At 32.5% G+C, this 18466-nt stretch overlaps 2 protein-coding genes across 6 annotated transcripts; one reads left to right on the top strand and one right to left on the bottom strand.

Annotated features, from left to right (window-relative positions):
• The first annotated feature begins 1099 nt into the window (after positions 1-1099).
• On the top strand, positions 1100-8955 carry LOC100796044 (methionine aminopeptidase 2B-like). 5 transcript variants are annotated; one of them, XM_006579729.3, is made up of 13 exons: positions 1100-1249; positions 1378-1527; positions 1605-1641; positions 1734-1841; positions 2677-2776; positions 3183-3328; positions 3911-4002; positions 4123-4217; positions 5203-5299; positions 7601-7744; positions 7827-8012; positions 8069-8100; positions 8710-8955. In XM_006579729.3, the coding sequence occupies exons 2-13, from the start codon at positions 1392-1394 to the stop codon at positions 8818-8820; spliced, it is 1284 nt and encodes a 427-aa protein (XP_006579792.1). In that variant the 5' UTR covers positions 1100-1249; positions 1378-1391; the 3' UTR covers positions 8821-8955. The 5 variants fall into 5 exon arrangements, with proteins under 5 accessions (XP_006579792.1, XP_040871141.1, XP_003524568.1 ...); XM_041015207.1 differs by having other exon boundaries at positions 7827-7998; positions 8056-8100; positions 8710-8767; XM_003524520.4 differs by lacking the exon at positions 8069-8100 and having other exon boundaries at positions 7827-7923.
• A 4424-nt stretch (positions 8956-13379) lies between these two features.
• LOC100781749 (probable galacturonosyltransferase 3) lies at positions 13380-16655 on the bottom strand. The gene is made up of 7 exons (XM_003525635.5): positions 16293-16655; positions 16169-16203; positions 15866-16082; positions 15660-15791; positions 15021-15355; positions 13986-14931; positions 13380-13749 (listed from the first exon to the last, which is right to left on the bottom strand). Exons 1-7 carry the CDS (start codon positions 16338-16340, stop codon positions 13474-13476), a joined length of 1989 nt encoding a protein of 662 aa, XP_003525683.1. The 5' UTR covers positions 16341-16655; the 3' UTR covers positions 13380-13473.
• Positions 16656-18466: the final 1811 nt, after the last annotated feature.

Here is an 18466-nt window from a genome sequence, read left to right as displayed (position 1 = left end):
ATATGATATAATGTAAGATTAATAGTAGAATACATGAAAAAATTTGTAATGACTAAAAATGTAATGAACAGAATTTATATATGAATAAAATTTTAAATTGTTTAAAATTAATTGAAAAAAATTAAAATTATAACACCTCAAAATATATATTATCCATAAAATAAAATAGAAAATTATGTAAAAAAATTCATATAAATATATCTAATTTTGTCATTTTATATTTTTCAATTACTTTAATAAATAATTTAACCAAAATTTTAAAATTTAATAAGTTAACTTAAAAGTTTTTAACCTTCAGTTATTAATTAATTTTTCAGTTAGTTTTGACAAATATATCTTAAAAATAATGCTTGAAAAAATACTAACAACTACTAAAAGTTTGTCTCAAACAAATTTAAAATAAAAATGAACATATACATGACTCGTCGAACATAATCATATTTGATCAATAAATAACTTTTTGTAGTAACTTCGATAAAATAGTATTTTTTTAAAATCATTAGCTTTTAAATATTTATATTTTATTCTTAAAATACTTATTAAATTTCCTTATTTCTCATTTTAAATAAAACAAGATTTTATTATTTTTTCTCTCATTACTCTTAGACATTTTTTATATTACATTATTTTACTTAACTGTATGTTTTTTTTCACTTTGTTTAAAAATTAATTTAAAATGTTTTAAAATATAGTATACGATTAATAGTAAAACATATAATATATGAAAAAAATGTAATCAATATAACTTATCTACATAAAAAATACAAGAGTTAAAAATTAATTAAGAAACTAATCTATAACATCTCAAAATATATTTTATCAATAAAATTTATTTTAAAAATATCTTATAATCATGTTTGTTTCTATTATTTTATACCTTTTTAATTATTTTAACATATAATTTTATTGAATAATTATAATTTAATAAATTATTCTAAAAACTTTTACCTTTCAATTAATTTTGTGAAATAAAACTTAACTCTAAGTATTTATTTTGTAAATATTTATGTATAAGTTATTATTAATTATAGAGAGAAAAACAAGTTAAACTATTTTTCTATATATTATTTCTAATATAATTTAGTGATCATACCCAAATGGTTAATAGTTAAAAGTAAGTTCAGGATATTGTTTTTATTAGTTCTGCATCGCGTTTTGCTCTGGACTCTCACCGTTCCTTCAGAGTGGAACCCTAGTTGTCTCTATCCTTAAGGTTCCGCCACCGCACCAAGTCTCAGCACCCAACCAGGTTTCTTCATATTATTTTGCTTGGTTCTTCATTTTAATTGTATCATATGAGCTCGGAATGTAGATTCAAATGGATTGGATGGACTATTCTTTCTGTTGTGTTGTAATTTGATTTGATTGAGCATGCAGGTCTTCTTTCATTCATGGCGGAGGAACTTATTTCTCAATTAAACAATATGCTAGAAGAAAATGGAACACCAAGTCATGTAGAAAGGGCTGCTGATGCTGATGCTGATGCTGAGCTTTCTCCACCATCACAAAAAGGAGATGACACTAAAGGTACTAATTCATTTTCCATATATCGTTATGTACCTCATATATGATATGATGTTCATGTCATTTTTCTCTTCCGACAGAAGTTTCAAAGAAGAAAAAGAAGAAATCTAAAAGCAAGTGAGGACTTGGCTTCTTCTGCCATTAATGCTTATTCTCTTGATTGTGATGTTATTTTATCTCAGGTTCTGATTTTATTTTTGCGTCATCAGGAAAAAGAAAGAACTCTTGCAACAGACTGATCCACCATCAATTTCTGTTATTGACCTTTTCCCATCTGGAGATTTTCCTGAAGGTGAAATTCAGCAGTACAAAGACGAGTAAGTTGATGATGAATAAATTTCTGCAATATCTGACATTTTCCTTGCAAATTTGATTTGAATTTGAATGAGTAAAGTGAATTCTGTTCCTTTTTTTTATTCTTTGATTTTTTTGTTTATATTTGAAAAAGAAAAAGAAAAACAAAACAAAACAGAGGAAGCATATTGTCTAATCAAAGCTTTTATGTTAAATAAACCCCTCTGAATTAGCACGTAGCTAAGCTTTGGACTATAAAAAACATAACAAAACTACTTTTTTATAATAAGGGAGATGGATGCATAATTTGTTACCTACCTATACTCCTCCCAAAGTCTTGGAAATAACAAAAGAGGAGTTAAAGAATGTAGCTGTTGTATTCACTACAATAGCCACTGTGTGACCTGCTATGCTGCTGTAACGATTTTGGATGTGGCTCCTCCACACTACATTTCACTATTAACTGCTTTGACTGGATATAGTTTGCACGCCAAGAGATTATGGTCCCAAAGCTTGTGTTTTGAAAAAAAATAGAAAATTCTTAAACTTTTTGAATCTTGGAGTATTAGGAAACATAATAATACTCATTTGCTCATTCATAAATTCTTATCGAAGCTATTGAGAACCTCCTCAAATCTGAATCAAACCAAATGAATGAAAGAAGCATACCTCTGCAAGATTAGTCAACTTTGTTTTGCACAAGTGACATGTGAGTGGACTTAATTACCAACAAAGTAGTACAGAAGATGAAACACTTGTGTTGAGCAACATCAACAACTGTTTGTGTCTCATGCCTATTTAAATATTCTGTGTAAATTTTCAAATATCTTTGTAATCATTTTAGAATCTTTGTGCCAGTAACCTATGGAGAACTACATCAGAGGAGAAGAGAGAACTGGAGCGCCTGCAGAAGCCATTATATAATTCAGTTCGTCGAGCGGCAGAAGTTCATCGTCAGGTTGTAATTTTAGTCTTACTGAAATTTGTGGAAAACATTCAGAGAAAGCTAATTCTGAAATGTATGGAGATAAAGTTGCGTTTAATGTAAATCAAATCACCTATTTTAGCAAGTGATTAGAAAATATGTCAAGAATGTGATATTAATGTTATTCAAATGTTAAATTTTGCTTTCTTTTTTTACAATACAACCATTCAAGAAAAATGTTTTCACCTCTGCTCTTTCATTCCTTATACTTCCATTAGATTTTAACGCAAGGAAATAAAGTCTTATTTTCCTTTTCTTTATTTCCCTTGTTTCATCTGATTCTATTTTACATTCAAGTGAAAAGTTGAGAAGTATATTTATTCTTTGATAAAGCTTGGTGTTATAATAGTAGCTCAGTATATTCTTTATTTCTAAGTAGGTTCGCAAATATATTAAAGGCATTTTAAAGCCTGGAATGCTGATGACTGACATATGTGAAACATTGGAGAACACTGTTCGTAAGCTAATATCAGAGGATGGCCTTCAAGCAGGCATTGCATTCCCCACAGGATGCTCTTTAAATTGGTAACACTTTATACTATGGTTTTCTGCTTTTCCCTTTTGTTATGTGGTTTCTTGCTTTACGGTACTAAATATTAAGAATGAGCAATGAAGGGCCACAAAGAGCATAAGCGTTGTGAGAATGCTATGCTGGATGAGTGATTAAAAAACTTCGTACCCCATTGCCCAGAGGCTCTTCGCTATGCGAAGGTATGGGGGAGGGATGTTGTACGCAGCCTTACCCTTACATATGCAAAGAGGCTGTAAATGTATTTGAGAAAATGTAGTAATGCCACCTATTAAGAAAAAAAGATGGCAAACTCATACCTCAGATGATTTGGAGTGTGAGAAAGATCAGTGGAAGCCCCAATTAGAAAAGTTGATCAAATAAACGATAGCTCCAATTACTGTAAAATCCCTGACTGAAATCATTAAAAAGGATTTAAATTTAAATGGCCTCTGTGAAGTGTTGGTTTTTTATGTAATCATTGTAATGTAATGGTTTTGTCTGATATTGTAACTTACCTCATCTAGTTGGAAAATGCTTTGGTTGTTTTGGGTTTCTTCCTTGAATTGTTTTCTTAAATGAGACTCTTACTCCTCCAGGGTTGCTGCTCACTGGACCCCAAATTCAGGGGATAAGACTATACTTCAGTATGATGATGTGATGAAATTGGATTTTGGTACCCATGTTGATGGTAATACAGAGAATTTTTTTTTTATTCAATCTTGTATTTCTGTGATAATACTAGTAATTAGTGTATGTATGTTTTAATATTTACTTTGTTGAACCTCTTGTCATGAATTCTGTTTTGTAGGATATATAGTTGACTGCGCTTTTACCGTGGCATTCAACCCCATGTTTGATCCACTACTTGAAGCATCTCGTGAAGCAACCAATACGGGTATTAAGGTACATTCTGGAAAAAATGCTTAACCCTATGTGCAATGAGGGGTATTACATCATGTAGCATTGTAGCTGGCATTTCTCAGACAATTAATAATGTCAAATTGCTCAGCCCAAAGATTACCTGTTTAAAGAACACTACCCATCTATCCTTTTATATTGACAGGTGTAGTTTCAATTGTCTAAATAATTAAATTAATAGTGTTCGTGTTTGGGTCACATGCGACTCAAACTTGTCTGCAGCCTTTTTAACTATTTATTCTATTATTCTTTGATACTTGTTTTTTATTTTATTTTTTAATTTTGATTATTTATATTTTTATTTACTAAAAATACTATTTTGTTTTTTTTTTAATTTTTTTAAAAAGCTATTATTATTTTTATTCATTTCTTAATTATGTTATGCATCTGATTTTTTGTTCTGTTTTTATTTTAAATCCTGTTATATTTTTAATTATATTTCTAATTCTTTTTTAAAATTTTGTTATTTTTAATTCTGTTTTTTTATATATATTCTTTCTGCCATTTGCTGCAAACTGCAATGCCTACTGCTATATTTATCTGGCAGTTTTTATCTGGCTGCTACAATATGCCACTGATAACACTGTCTGTTACTAGTTGTCCATTATAATGTTGATTGTAGAATGTTCCTTGGTCAATCAATTAATATTTCTGTTAGAAAGTTAGTTTTCTGTAACATTCAGCTAGTTATAAGATTGTTGGAAAAGCTTAAATCCTGTATAAATCAGAACCAGAGAATTCTGAAAATCAGAATAGGAATGCTCAACTTTATTTTCACAAAGATTTTCTCAGTTTCTCTCTGTCTTTAGAACTCTTTTATGGAAAAGCTTCAGAAGCCTAATAAATGGCTTCTGATCCCTACCCCTCCATATTTCTATTGTTTAATCTGTGTGGTGTGATGTTTTGGGTATGCACCAATTAAATCATGTAATTTGCTGGTTCCTCTAACATGCTATGGCTTGCCATCTAGGAAGCTGGAATTGATGTGCGCCTTTGTGACATTGGTGCCGCAATTCAAGAGGTCATGGAATCTTATGAAGTTGAGATTAACGGGAAGGTGTATCAAGGTATGAAGCTTGTAGGGATGGTTGTGCTTATTTTTTGTGATCATTTTATTTGGATTATATATTTCTCAATCTATATTGCATGCATTGAATTGTAAGAATGGAAACAAATTTAAAATTTACATTTCAGTATTATCTAATGAAGGCTCCTTGATCAAGGCCCTTTTGTCGAGGGTTTGTGCTTGATATTTCCTAATGTCACAGACAAACATAATAAATCATCTAGTAAATTTTGTTTCAATGGCATGGTTTGATGATTGAAGTGTTTGCTATTGATATAAATGCACCTGATTTGTGTATGTGTTGGTAAGACTAGGAAACTTGCATACAATTTCTTTAATTTTGATATTATTGAAAAAAAGAAAAAGGATTGTCACAATGGAAAGAGTGGCAACTGAGCCAAATCTTTTCCTGCTGTATATATTTATGCTAATGAGTGTAGATCTCAATAGGAAGAAGAGGATTATATTACTCTTAATAATTTAAAAATATATAATTCATAACACTCGTGCATATATCAAGAGAAGTTCTAGCAACATGCTCTAATTATTGGCTGAAATTTGTTGGAAATCACAAAATTTTGCCGGTTCCATACCTTATTTAATGAACTTCACTAATGATTTTGTAGATTTCATAAATTTCAGTCAATAATAGTGTGTGTAAGAAAGTGTGTTGTTAGCATTCCTCTAATATCAAATATATTATTATGACATTAGAGTTTCACTTTCACGTATATCCTCTTATTAATTTTGTCACTGACTGCAATAAGATACAGAAAAGGTCATCTTCCAAGAAACCATGAACCACAAGACAACACAACACCAGGATGTTGACTGAGTGCGACTCCTTGCATGATAAGGCTGGCTCTCAGTATGACACCATGATGTTTCCTCTCTGCAATGCCATTTTGGTGTGATGTATTTGGGCAGCTAGATTGATGAATCATGTCATTGGAGTTGAATTAGGCTGCAAAAATATTCTATTACATTATCACTCCTTAAAATGTTAATTGAGAGACCAAATTGAGTAAAAACTTGAGCTAAAATTTCGAATGATTTCAAACAATTCAGACTTGTAATTAAAAGTCATCAATGGATGTTACAAAATAATGATAGCTTAGGGTGGAAGTAACAGAACTAGGCCCCAACTGTATGAGTGAATTATTTTGAAAAAAAAATTAACCTTAGAGCCATATGTGAGAGTGATGAATTGAGGATTTTTTGTGGGAGATGAGTTTGAGAAAAGGGAGGACTGCCAGCAGTATAGGCAGAAGTGTCAGGGTTTAAAATCCAAGATGCTTTGTACTCAACATCTGATAAATTTACACTCGAGTTTCAATCTTTTTTCTCGAAGTCTAGCACCTGAGATGGAGGCACATTTTTTGGGAAAACCATGCAAAAATGTAGCATTGACCTTGAATATGTCCCGTGCATTTACGGTGGGAGCATTGTGGTCTATTAGCATGGCAACCCCTTCCACGATCATGTTCTTGCCCTCCATGATAACCAAAATTTGCTACAAAGACAATAGAGTCAGTTTGAGTGTCAGTCTTGGAGGATTTTGGAACTCGGAGAAAACGATTTATAAGTTCTACAGTTCGACGTTTGTAATCAAATCAGAGATAGGGTTTTGAGAGAGGGAGAAAACTGAAAAAGGAGTTTCTGAAAATGATAAAAGGATTCATTACTTGAAACATAAATGTACGGGAATTTATAGACTTCTTAGCTAACAGCTAACTAGTGTTTTAAAATTCGAAGTGAGGGCACTGGGTCATTGGGGTAATGGTTGAACAAGTGAGTAATGGTTGAACCACATAAACTGGTGTGTATATATATATATATATATCAGCAAATGTTAATTGTTAGTTTATGTTAGCATGAGGGATCGAACCTGCGATCTTTTCCACCTTCTCTTCTTTGTTAACCACTCAACCAACCTTATATGTCCGATATATATTTATATAATAGCCCAGTTTAGTGCTATTGCTACCACTAACATTGTATTTCTTACTTTCCCATGAAATAAGATTTCCTTCAAACAGAACAAAGTAACCTAGGTTGATCTTCTATCATTTAGAAATCCATACCCAGTTGACTTCATTGTAGGCAACAATATTGTTGACTTCCGTTCATAACTATTGATGCCTTAATTTATTGATATATAGATCTAAAAGTTGTGAAAATGGATGAAGGATTATTTTTTCCAAATTTATAATATTTGTCTGCATATTCTATAGTATAATGTTTACCAGTATTATGTATCATTTAGAATGTGATATATATTACATTGAGAATGTCATTGCAGTTAAGAGTATACGAAATTTGAATGGACATAGCATTGGTCGCTACCAAATCCATGCTGGAAAATCGGTTCCCATTGTGAAGGGTGGGGAGCAGACAAAGATGGAAGAGGGTGAATTTTTTGCTATTGAAACCTTTGCATCAACGGGTAATAGTAGTTTCTTTGGATGTTATATTGTCTTTGAATAATACAGTATTTGGTCTTTAAATGTTATGTACGTTATGTTCAGGGAAAGGATATGTACGAGAAGACCTGGAATGCAGCCACTACATGAAAAATTTTGATGTTGGTCATATCCCACTGAGATTGCCTAGAGCGAAGCAACTGTTAGCAACTATTAACAAGAACTTCTCTACTTTGGCCTTTTGTAGGCGGTATTTAGATCGTCTAGGGGAGACTAAGTACTTAATGGCATATATCAATATATATTATTTTTGCTGACCAAAAAAAAAAAAAAGTACTTAATGGCATTAAAGAACTTGTGTGACTCTGGCGTTGTTCAGGTATGTATCAGGAGCTATAAACACCAAGAAATATGAGGATATAAAGATTTTTTTAATTTTAAAAAATTGAATGCATGTTATAATGGTTTCAATGAGAAGTAATTGGTGTCTGAAAGGAAGTGTTTGGTAACTGTGAACTGTAGCCTGAAAGTGTAGATTACTAATAATTTGATAGCTTTGATTGATTTGACTTAGTTCTGATCCAATATTATAACACCAAATCCGTTGGCAGGTTACATTTCAATGCAGACATGAAGTTCTTGTTAACATAATTATATGATCTTTTGAACGTAAATGAAACTATTATACTTGTCAAGTACAGTCGGAAAAAAATTGAGGATTTTAAATGGTTGGATCTGAGTTGTGTGCTGAATTTTTAAATGGGACACAGATTGTCATAGGTCTAACACGTGTTGTAAATTGCAAGTGTTTGTATTGGACATGTCTGATAATATAGGTGTGCACCAAAATGGTGTTCATGCCTTGTAGGTTATTCATCAGATTCTATTTCAAGTTGGTGCAATATATCTTTTAATTTTGTATGTTTTCTTAGTTTTAACTGTTTGAAATTATTCTTGTGAAGGACTAAACTTGTGTTTTTTTATGCAGCCTTATCCTCCTCTATGTGATGTGAAAGGAAGCTATGTATCACAATTCGAACATACAATCTTACTCCGACCAACATGCAAAGAAGTTATATCAAAGGGTGACGATTACTAATGTGGATTTGAAGGTTTTTTTTTTTTTTTTAAATGTGATACTCACTGTACCATTATCTTTGTGAACTGTTTTCATTACACCATCAACACTTTGGTTTTATATATGTGCCTGTGGAGGAGGCCATTACTCGTTTAATAACTGAATATTTCCTCAATAGATAATATCGTATTAGAAGGTCCACCCAAAACATTATCATTTTACTAATTGTAATCAAATATACAGAACCCCATTCTTTTAACCAACTTGGTCACGTAAAAATAGAATACCTAGTGGGATGTCTTGGTGCAAGCATATTTGGGACTACTACTTAAATATCATGTGTGGTGACACATCTATTTCACGTATCATAGTCTTGCTTTCAACACATTGGGGGATTGGGAAATTTGTGGACAAATTTGAGTGTTGAGTGCAAAGTGTTGAAATAGTGAAACAATGAGAACTAAATGAGTACGAATATGAACAATTAGAATTTTAGAAATCAAAACCACACAAATTAAGAGACTACAAGTGCAGTTGAAACTAAAAGCAATTTCTGTTTATTATTGTGTTTATCATATATTAAAAGATATTTTTGGTCCTTTATGTTTTATTAGTATTTTCTATTTTGGTTTATTAAGTTTTAAAAGTTTTATTTTAGTCATTAATGTTTTTTAAAGGTTATCTTTTGGTCTTTTTTCAGTTTTTTCTTAGCATTAGTTTTCTTAATTGAAACAATAAATTTAAAATATTGATGATTAAAAATTGTCACTTTTTAACAATCAAAATATCATTAAAAACAAAATATAGGCAAAGGTGTGCCTGCACAGTACAAAGCCAAAGAATGGTGGCACAAACAATTAGCACTAAAGGGATAACATGCACTGCATCTTAGCGAACTTCACACGTGCCCTCTTCCTCTTAGCCAACTCTGCAAGCGAATTGTAGCCATCAAACAGAATATGATATATGTCCTAAAGACGGAGAACTCGTCGTAGCATGCTTGAAGTAGTCATCAGAGAACCTGTTCCAGCTTGCAGACGTGTGCTTCTTATTTAGTTTGTTGATTTCTTTTTCGAAGTTGAGAAAATTTTAATTAATTTGGAATGAAGAGAAAAAAGTTAGAGGAACACAAAGGGTCATAAATTGTTGTGCATCAAAACAAGACCGTAATAAAAATAAAATAAAAAAAAAACTGATCTGAAGTCTCTACGAGAATGATAACAAATCTTTTGATAACTGATCTGAAAATGCGAGTCCAGGAAACACCCACAATCTATTTGTTAAAATGACACAATAACCCTCGCCAGCAAATCGAGGCAATTGCTTTGGGCTCCAGCAGAAATGCTGATACACCCAACAAAATATGTGAAGTGGTAAAAATGCTTTTTACTTAATTTTTAAAAACGTTTTCCCCTTGTTTTATTTGCACGCCATCTGTACAAGCTTTTTCTTCTTTGTTCTTTGTCTGTTTTTGTCTTCGCACCGCCTCCCCCGCTCATGCCTCTCTACCGTAAGTCTCCCTTCCCTCTCAGTAAGCCTGTGGCATCATTGGTGAATTTTGGTTGCTGGAAATCCATATAAATCATACGAATTGATAATCTGTATGGCATATGAATTATCAATTCGTATAGTGTATACGAATTTCCAATTTGTATATTTTTTTAAAAATAATTAATTAATAGCAAAATAATTTATTTTTTAAAAAAATTTAATAATTCAGATGTTATAAAATTTATTTTATAAAACAAATTATTGGATTTTTTAATATTTATTTATTTAATTATTTTTATTTGCTTATTTAAGTTTGTTTTTAATAATTAATTAATTTCAAAAAAAGTAATTAATCTATTTTCTTTAAGAAATTAAATTATATTTGAAATTTGAAATATTTATTTGTAAAATGTTTAAATATGATTGATTGTTATTTTTTATAAGTATATATTGTACAAATTAGTGTAACAAGAAAATCTATATATGTAAATGACAATTTTTTTATTGATGTAGTGATATAATTTTTTTGACAATAATAGTAATAAATATTTATATAAATAATATTTGGTAGTGTAAAAAAATACTCATTTATTAAAAATTTAAGAAATTGTCGTAGGATTTTTATCATATATTTAAAAGTACATCAATTAGTGATGTGCACTGTAAAAAAAATTAATCATGTTTTTAATGTGCAGATTATTTGAACGATGTCATTAATTGTTAATCATGCTTTTAATGTGCAGATTAGAACCAAAGGTTTGGGTCAGACTTTAGGCAGGATTATAGAAAGAGCTTTAGGTAGAGAAGTAAGTTCTGATGTCAATGAAGGTCCCAGCGACGAAGGCTCACAGCATCTACACGTAGGCAACGACAAGTTGCACCTATTGCTAAGGATGTTGAGCATGTGAATCATGCTGCTGAAGAGGTCCATGAGCTACCTCAAGAGGCACATGCTAATGATGTAGTTAGTGATCCGAGGGTTTTTTCGGCGGGCCTCATGACACATCAGTTTTGATGGACTATGTTCATCATGTGATTGTGATAGTTTGGAATGGAGAGGTAGTTATATTTTGAAATTAATAATATTTTCATAAGTATTTCTTATTATTGTTTAAATGATTTTTATTTTTATTTTTAGGAATGTCCTAAGTTGAAGTTGTCCTCCCATGAAAGGAAGGTAGAGAAATTTGGCAGCCTTGCTCTTGAGATTGAAGGTTTAGTGATTGCCACATGATTAAGTCCTCTGATCACATGTTCATTGGACACTGGTGATCGGGGACTTATGTCTGCTTTTGCAGAGAGGTGACATAAGGAAACTAGTAGTTTCCATTTGCCAGTAAGAGAGGTGATTATCATCCTGAATGATAAATCTACTCATTACAAGTGTTTTCCATAACTTTGAGACTCTTCATGTGGAGGATGTCGTCTTACAGATTACTAATCCGTAAGTTATATACAATTTACGGATTATCAATATGTAAGTTTAACAGGAAAAAGACCAGATCAAACACCTTACCTCCGTCATTAATGGTCAAACCAACCACCGCTACAACCGCCACTTACCCACGAACCACTATAAACAATGCACCTCCACCAAAGAGGACACAACAACGAATGAGCAACTCTCACCGGAACACCTCTCACAATATAACGAAGGTGAAGGAAAAAAATAACAAGCTCGCATGAAGAAACATTAAAAAACAAAAAGCTGAAGAAGAAGTTATTAGGGAGGGGTATCATGGGAATTTAAAAAATTTGTTGGGTGTACCAGTAATTCTACTGGTGCCCAAATCGCAAAACCCACAAATCGATCGCCACACCTCCCTACTAACCCATTCCAAAACTGTGATTTAAGACAATCAGACCCAGACCTTTATTTTATTTTAAAAATTACAAATCATTTTAAAAAAATCCCTTCTTTTTGTGTGGCCTCACCCTTGCCGTTAAGGGCAAAGAAGAATTGCATCAAATCCGACGAGGGTCTCACCTTGCCATGAGTAAAACGAAGGAACTCTTCAACCATACACTCCTTTTTCTTTTCTGCATCTCTTTAGTGGACTAGAGGGATGGTTCGCTAGTTGGTTTGGAGTCACTGGCAGTGCACGATGATGATTGTGGCACAATAGTGATTGTATCATTATTGTTAACAATATAAGATGGTATAAATTGACATGTTTTATGATATTATGTACTAGACCCTTGTGGTGCTTGTCCATGTGACTAATTGCTTCCAAATTTTCATAAAACACTATATTAATGGTCTTGTCGAAATATTAAAATTGCTCTTTAACTTCCTAATAAAAGCACAGAGGAAAATGTAAACACAAATATGCTTATTCCTTAATTAAGCAAAATGGATCAAGCTAGTTAAGCCTGTCCAAAGTTAGATGTCGTATATTCCATACAAATTGCTAATCCGTCTGCAATATACGGTATTTCAATCCTTCAAATGAAGCACCCAAACACAGCATCAAAACGAAGAAGAGGAAGGCACTCACGGCAATGGCGGGAAGTGGCAGCAACAATCAGAGGTGAGACATTGACAACACAAGAGGAAGCAAAAACGAAGAAGGGGCACAACAGCAGTATGTAAGGGTGAGGGAGAGGAGAAGGATTTTTAAATTTTTAAACGAAACACATTTTTGCCACTACACTTAAATTACTAGATGCACAACATTTCTTTTAGGTGCACAAAACAATTGCCTCAAATTCAATGTGGACCTTTTTAGTCCAAGTAAGAGTCTAAGCCTTATGTTTAGGCTCTAAGTTTTGAGCCCTAATTAGATGCAAAATGGATCGAGCTTGTCAATCCAGTCCAAACCCACTCATTGTATTTGGTCAGTTAACATGACCAATGTAGATGTAGGAACAAAATACAAATTAAAATTTTCAGGAACCAAGTGTCAAGAAAAAATTAAGATCAAATACAAAATTAAAAAAAAATAATAAGAACCAAAAATACATTTTAACCTAAAAAAAATATTTTAAATTTTATAAACTATTTACTTAATTAGACTTTTGGCATAGAAAAAACATTTTTAAATTTTATCAATTAATTAATTTAATTCCTAATTTGATGAGTCAATCAATTTCAGTTTCTCTGGAAAGAGACAACTATATTACGTTGTAGTGTGGTACCATTCTCAAAAAGTACAATCTGCTAGTGTAGGGCACAAAAATTCACTATTCGCTAAGGTTGCAAACTCGAAGATATGGATTATCGAACATAACATATCTGGACCAGTACGATTTATATTTGGAAACAGCAAGATTCAACCATGGCTTGTAGTTTCCATTGTAGTGAATGACAGCGCCATTCTCTATCTCTGTTAGGTTCAGAGCCGGGTCATAGCCAAGTCCCAAAACATGCCAGCCTCGATCTAACGGATAGGTCAGATTATAAAAGGTGATTAGTCCTGGGGGTAAGGTTCCAAGCTTCCAGAGGGTTCTATCCTCATTCTGCAAAGGATTAATTCTACATCAGATAAGAAGACAACACTACTATCTACATGCACAAAACAGTAAACTTGGCCTTCCAGTATTTGAAGTTGAGGCCTGACAAGAAAATAAACATTGGCATGATGCACACATAGGAATCTTCAGGCAACTAATTTCATAAAATCAATCTTCAGGCAACTACTATATATATATATGGATAAACTATAAAAAGAAGGAATAAGATCAGTGAAATTTACCATATCTTGCCACCGATGATAGATACCAGTGATGTTTCGTTTCTTCCACTCCTTCAAGTCAAACATATTCATGCCAAATGCCCAGCCACACGCCTCAGGACTGAAGTTGTTGGAAATCAGTGGATTACTAAAGTTTAGGTATTTATCAAACCTATGGAAACTCTCCTTGCATGTCTCCACGGCACCATTCACCATACCTTTCAAATCAATTGACCAAAGAGGTGTCAAATCTCTCTGCACTACAATGTCATCATCCAAGAATAGAATTCTGTTTAATTTTGGATAAACTTCAGGAAGGTAGAACCTTAAGTGATTTAGCATTGACAAATATTTAGGATTTCTATATTTTAGATTGTCAGAACCAACAGAGAGGGAAGAAGGATGATTAGCCTTAAAGTAATATTCCTTGATTCTTGCCGATTCAAGCTGACGTAGAACAGAACAATATGAGGAATTCAGCCACTTGAAATCATCAACATTCTGAACTTCAATGGTTGCTTTAGAAGGAGGGTTGATGAGAAACCACATTCTCATAGCTGCAAAATTCAATTTATCCGTCACTATATGGAAAACATGCTTCTCAGGTTCCTTTGCATTCTGTACAGTAGAATTAACAACCACAGATGCAGCCAGTACATTATCAGAGAAGATGGCATAATGATAAAGAGATGGATCTTCAATCTTTTCTTTGTCAAGATTTCCTTTCTTATGATAACCCTGCAGGTAATAATTCGCTGCAAGTTGCAGGGGAAGGCAATGCAATGGTCTAGGCACAGTTTTTGCAGCCAGCTGAATCAAGAATGCACTTCTTTTCTTCTGTATATTCACTTTATCTTCAGTTGATTGAAGCATTGCCCTTAACTTCCTTGACACCAAAAGGCAGTCATAAAGTTGGTCCTTTGCTATGGAAAGAACATGACCCATAGCTTTTGCTCGATCAAGTGCTCTAGCAAATGCAATAAATGGTAACCTTGCATGAAAATTGAAAAAAATCTAATAAGCCAGAGAAAGAAGACCAAGGAAATACAAAAATACCCAAGGTGAAGCTCGGTATCAGAACTGGCTTCTCCTATAGCTTGTTGACTATCTCTGGAGTGCTTGATAAGAGCTTCGTATAGAACAATTTTATTCTTAGACTTTGCAATGTTGGCATAAGCTTTGGCCATTATTATTTGATCTTGCATGAGTTTCAGCGTTGAATCGGAATTTGGGTTCTCATATTCTCTCCTCCATATACCATACTTTCCCTTGATAGTGGTATCAAATCCTTCAGTGTGTTCAATTGCTGCTGATACAATGTGATCGTCATTTTCTTTGTCTTCCCGAGTAAGTTCAGCTGCACGAGCTTTCCTTCTGTCTTGCCGCATTACCTAAGGGATTGGAAAATATTTATAAAAAAAAATCAGCAGGGAAAAAAGAAAATAGAACAAACACTCTTCCACTTATCTCTATCGAGGCAAGATTAGCCATTTTTATTTCTGAAGGGACCAATCACAGGGACAAAATAATTGAGCGAACCAAACATAAAGAAAATAGAAGACATTGATTAAATTTTAAGAAACACTACAAGTAAAATTATAAAAATTCATATATAAGATTAGATTGAGAAGTGGCACCCCTGTCCCTATTATTTTTAGATTGGTTAAGTAGTTAAAGACAAAATTAAAAAATTACCCGGCGCTTGATCTTCATGGGCGTCATAGTCATTGATGAGGAACGGGGAATTTGAACTCTGCTTTGTTCAGGATAATGTTCATCTGTGGAGTGGTTGGGATTGGATTCAGTTTGAAATGATTCCATGAATTCCTGAATAATTAATATTAGCAGACAGGGAGTAGTTAATAGGGGAAAAACCATTTACAGCACAAGACAGTACATACCCGGGAGGTCTTTTGATATTGATGAGTAGGGTTTTCCCAAATCCAGGAATCAGATAAATCCCTCATTTTCAACCTAGCGAGTCGAACATGGCCAGAAGCAGAATCACTGTATGTTGCAATTATACCAACGTCCTTTTCATCGCGGCTTCTAGTTGTAGAAACATCGCGTTCCTTGGTGCGATGGCATTGGTCACAGTCATAGAGGAGGGGAGAAGATCTGTAGAAGAGAAGAGAAAAGAAATGAGGGGTTTGGGAGAAATAGAAAAGCAAAGACTCAAAAAGGAATTCGGAGTTGTTTGTTACTTGGAGTCTGAAGAATCTAGAGCAGAAAACAAAAGCTGCGCAGGTAATTGAAAGAAAGAGTTAATTAAAAAAAAAAAGAGAGAGAGATGGGGGGTGTAAATGCAAACCCTAAATCCATACATACCGAAAAGACGAACAAGATAAGTGGCAGTGGAAGTGGATTAGTCTCCATGCCAATCAATCTTGTGTGATGTGATGATAATAACTAGTTGCCCCCCAAAACCAAACACTTACGAGTAATTTCTGACAAATTTTGAAGTGTAAGAAAATGCAATCACATTGTTAAACAACGTTAGCAAACACTCAAGAATCAATCACATTATCCACCACACAGGACGGAAAACCAAGCTGAAAACCAGAGATCTGAAGGACAGCCACTCCAAACCTCAAATCTGAGATCTCTCACAACAGAGACTCCTCGCCCTCCAAAACGCTGCGTTTGTTCATGCCCTTACTCTCTAATTTTTTGCATTTTTTTTAACTTCAGGTTGTAAGAAGAGACTTAAAAACATTTTTTTTAATTATGTTTAGGAGGTAAATTGTATGATATTCAAGTTGGGGAGACTAAAATAAGATTTAACAAAAATATAAGAATTAAAAAATATATTTCACTTAAAAATAATTTTTTTATTGACAATATTAGTGATTAATTATTAGTATTTTACTATCGAGAGAAATCAACCTCATCATCTTTCTCTTTTTCCTTTCTTTTTTTTTTATCACCAATTCAACCATAAAAAATGTAACTCATATTGAACTTTAACAAGAGATGAATGTGAACTTTAAATATACTATTCTCTTTTATAGTTTTATTTGCTTATGATTATAATTTCATATAAGGAGATAATGTGGCCAGTTATTTTAAAATGAAATTTATCCTGTAAGAAGCCAACTACATTAACAAATAAATAAATAAGGGAGAACAATAAAAATCTACTAATATTATAAGTTGAAATATACAATTTTGGGAGTGAAAATTTCTCTCCTACCTAGTCCCTACTCTCTCAATTGAACGTTATAAATATTCTCTCTCTTTTCTGTTTTGAATGTACATTTTACATATTACTCACACAATTGGCCCAAAATCATATCAAACTACCATTCTTTTATATTTATATGCATAACTTATATTTTTAAATGTTTACCCCTTTCAATTTATCCCTTTTTTATCTCTATCTTTAAATTGAATTTTTTTTTTAAATGTGTCAGTGATTAAAAATAACCTTACACTATAATTTAAATGGTTCATTATAAATCCACAATATATTTCATATATTTAAAAATATTTATTTATTCTGAATTTTAATTATAGTATAATCTACATATTTTAAAAAAATATTATAAATTTTAATTTTATAAAAATAAATATTTATCTTTTGTAATATATAACAAAAATACTAATTTTCTTTTTAACTTTTCCGCACAACATTCATTTTTTCTTTTTTCAATTAAACTATACAATAATCTCAAGATTAACTCTTGCTTTAAGTTTGTACTCCTCGGATATGGGAGATATCAAACTTTTTAATTTTTTTTCTACAGAGATGATACGTACATCTTACTAATGATATTTATACTAGTATCTTTTACGTCTTACAAACATAATTTCACTAATGATATTAGCTTTGTCGTCCTTGATAATTATAGGACTGAATTTTTGCAGGGACTTGTTAGTTATTGTACATCCTATGTGTAAGAACTAAAAAGAAGAACGCCTCTCTATTCTCATACTCGTTTTAAAGTGGCAACAAATGATACGTGATTCAAACCCTTTGCATTTATAATAATAGTTTCCATTGACTCCACGCTTCGCAAATGTTGACGGTGCATATATTATTCAACTGGTATGTTAGACCGTGACTTGCACGGTACATGATTTGATTAGCATATGTACAAAAGAGTTTTCAGAAAATGGGTTAGGATCTTCTCCATTACTTTCTTTTTATTGCTTCTGTCAACAGTCAACTTTCAACCATTCATACATAGCGGCATTCATCAATTCCGTGTGAAAATTTTATGTGATCCAGCAGAATGATGCACGTGCTGCGTTTATTAATGTAAATACATTGCAGATTTGAAGCAGATAAAGTTTTAGGCACTTCAAAAGTAAAAGAATACGACGTTTACAGCGCGCCTCGTCACGAACGAACATGTGCTGATGTGCATCTTTCTGGCGCATGCCAACAACCATCACACCAGGACAACCAATCCTAGGAAACACACCACTTGGGGGCTGCTCCAGTTTAAGATTCCAATATCTGTTGTAAGAATCTAATTATTTTTCGATAACGAAAAATT

Source organism: Glycine max, chromosome 5, assembly GCF_000004515.6.
Source record: "Glycine max cultivar Williams 82 chromosome 5, Glycine_max_v4.0, whole genome shotgun sequence".
Taxonomy (NCBI): domain Eukaryota; kingdom Viridiplantae; phylum Streptophyta; class Magnoliopsida; order Fabales; family Fabaceae; genus Glycine; species Glycine max.
The sequence above is the reverse complement of the archived record's forward strand: the minus strand, read 5'-3'. Positions and strand labels throughout refer to the sequence as shown.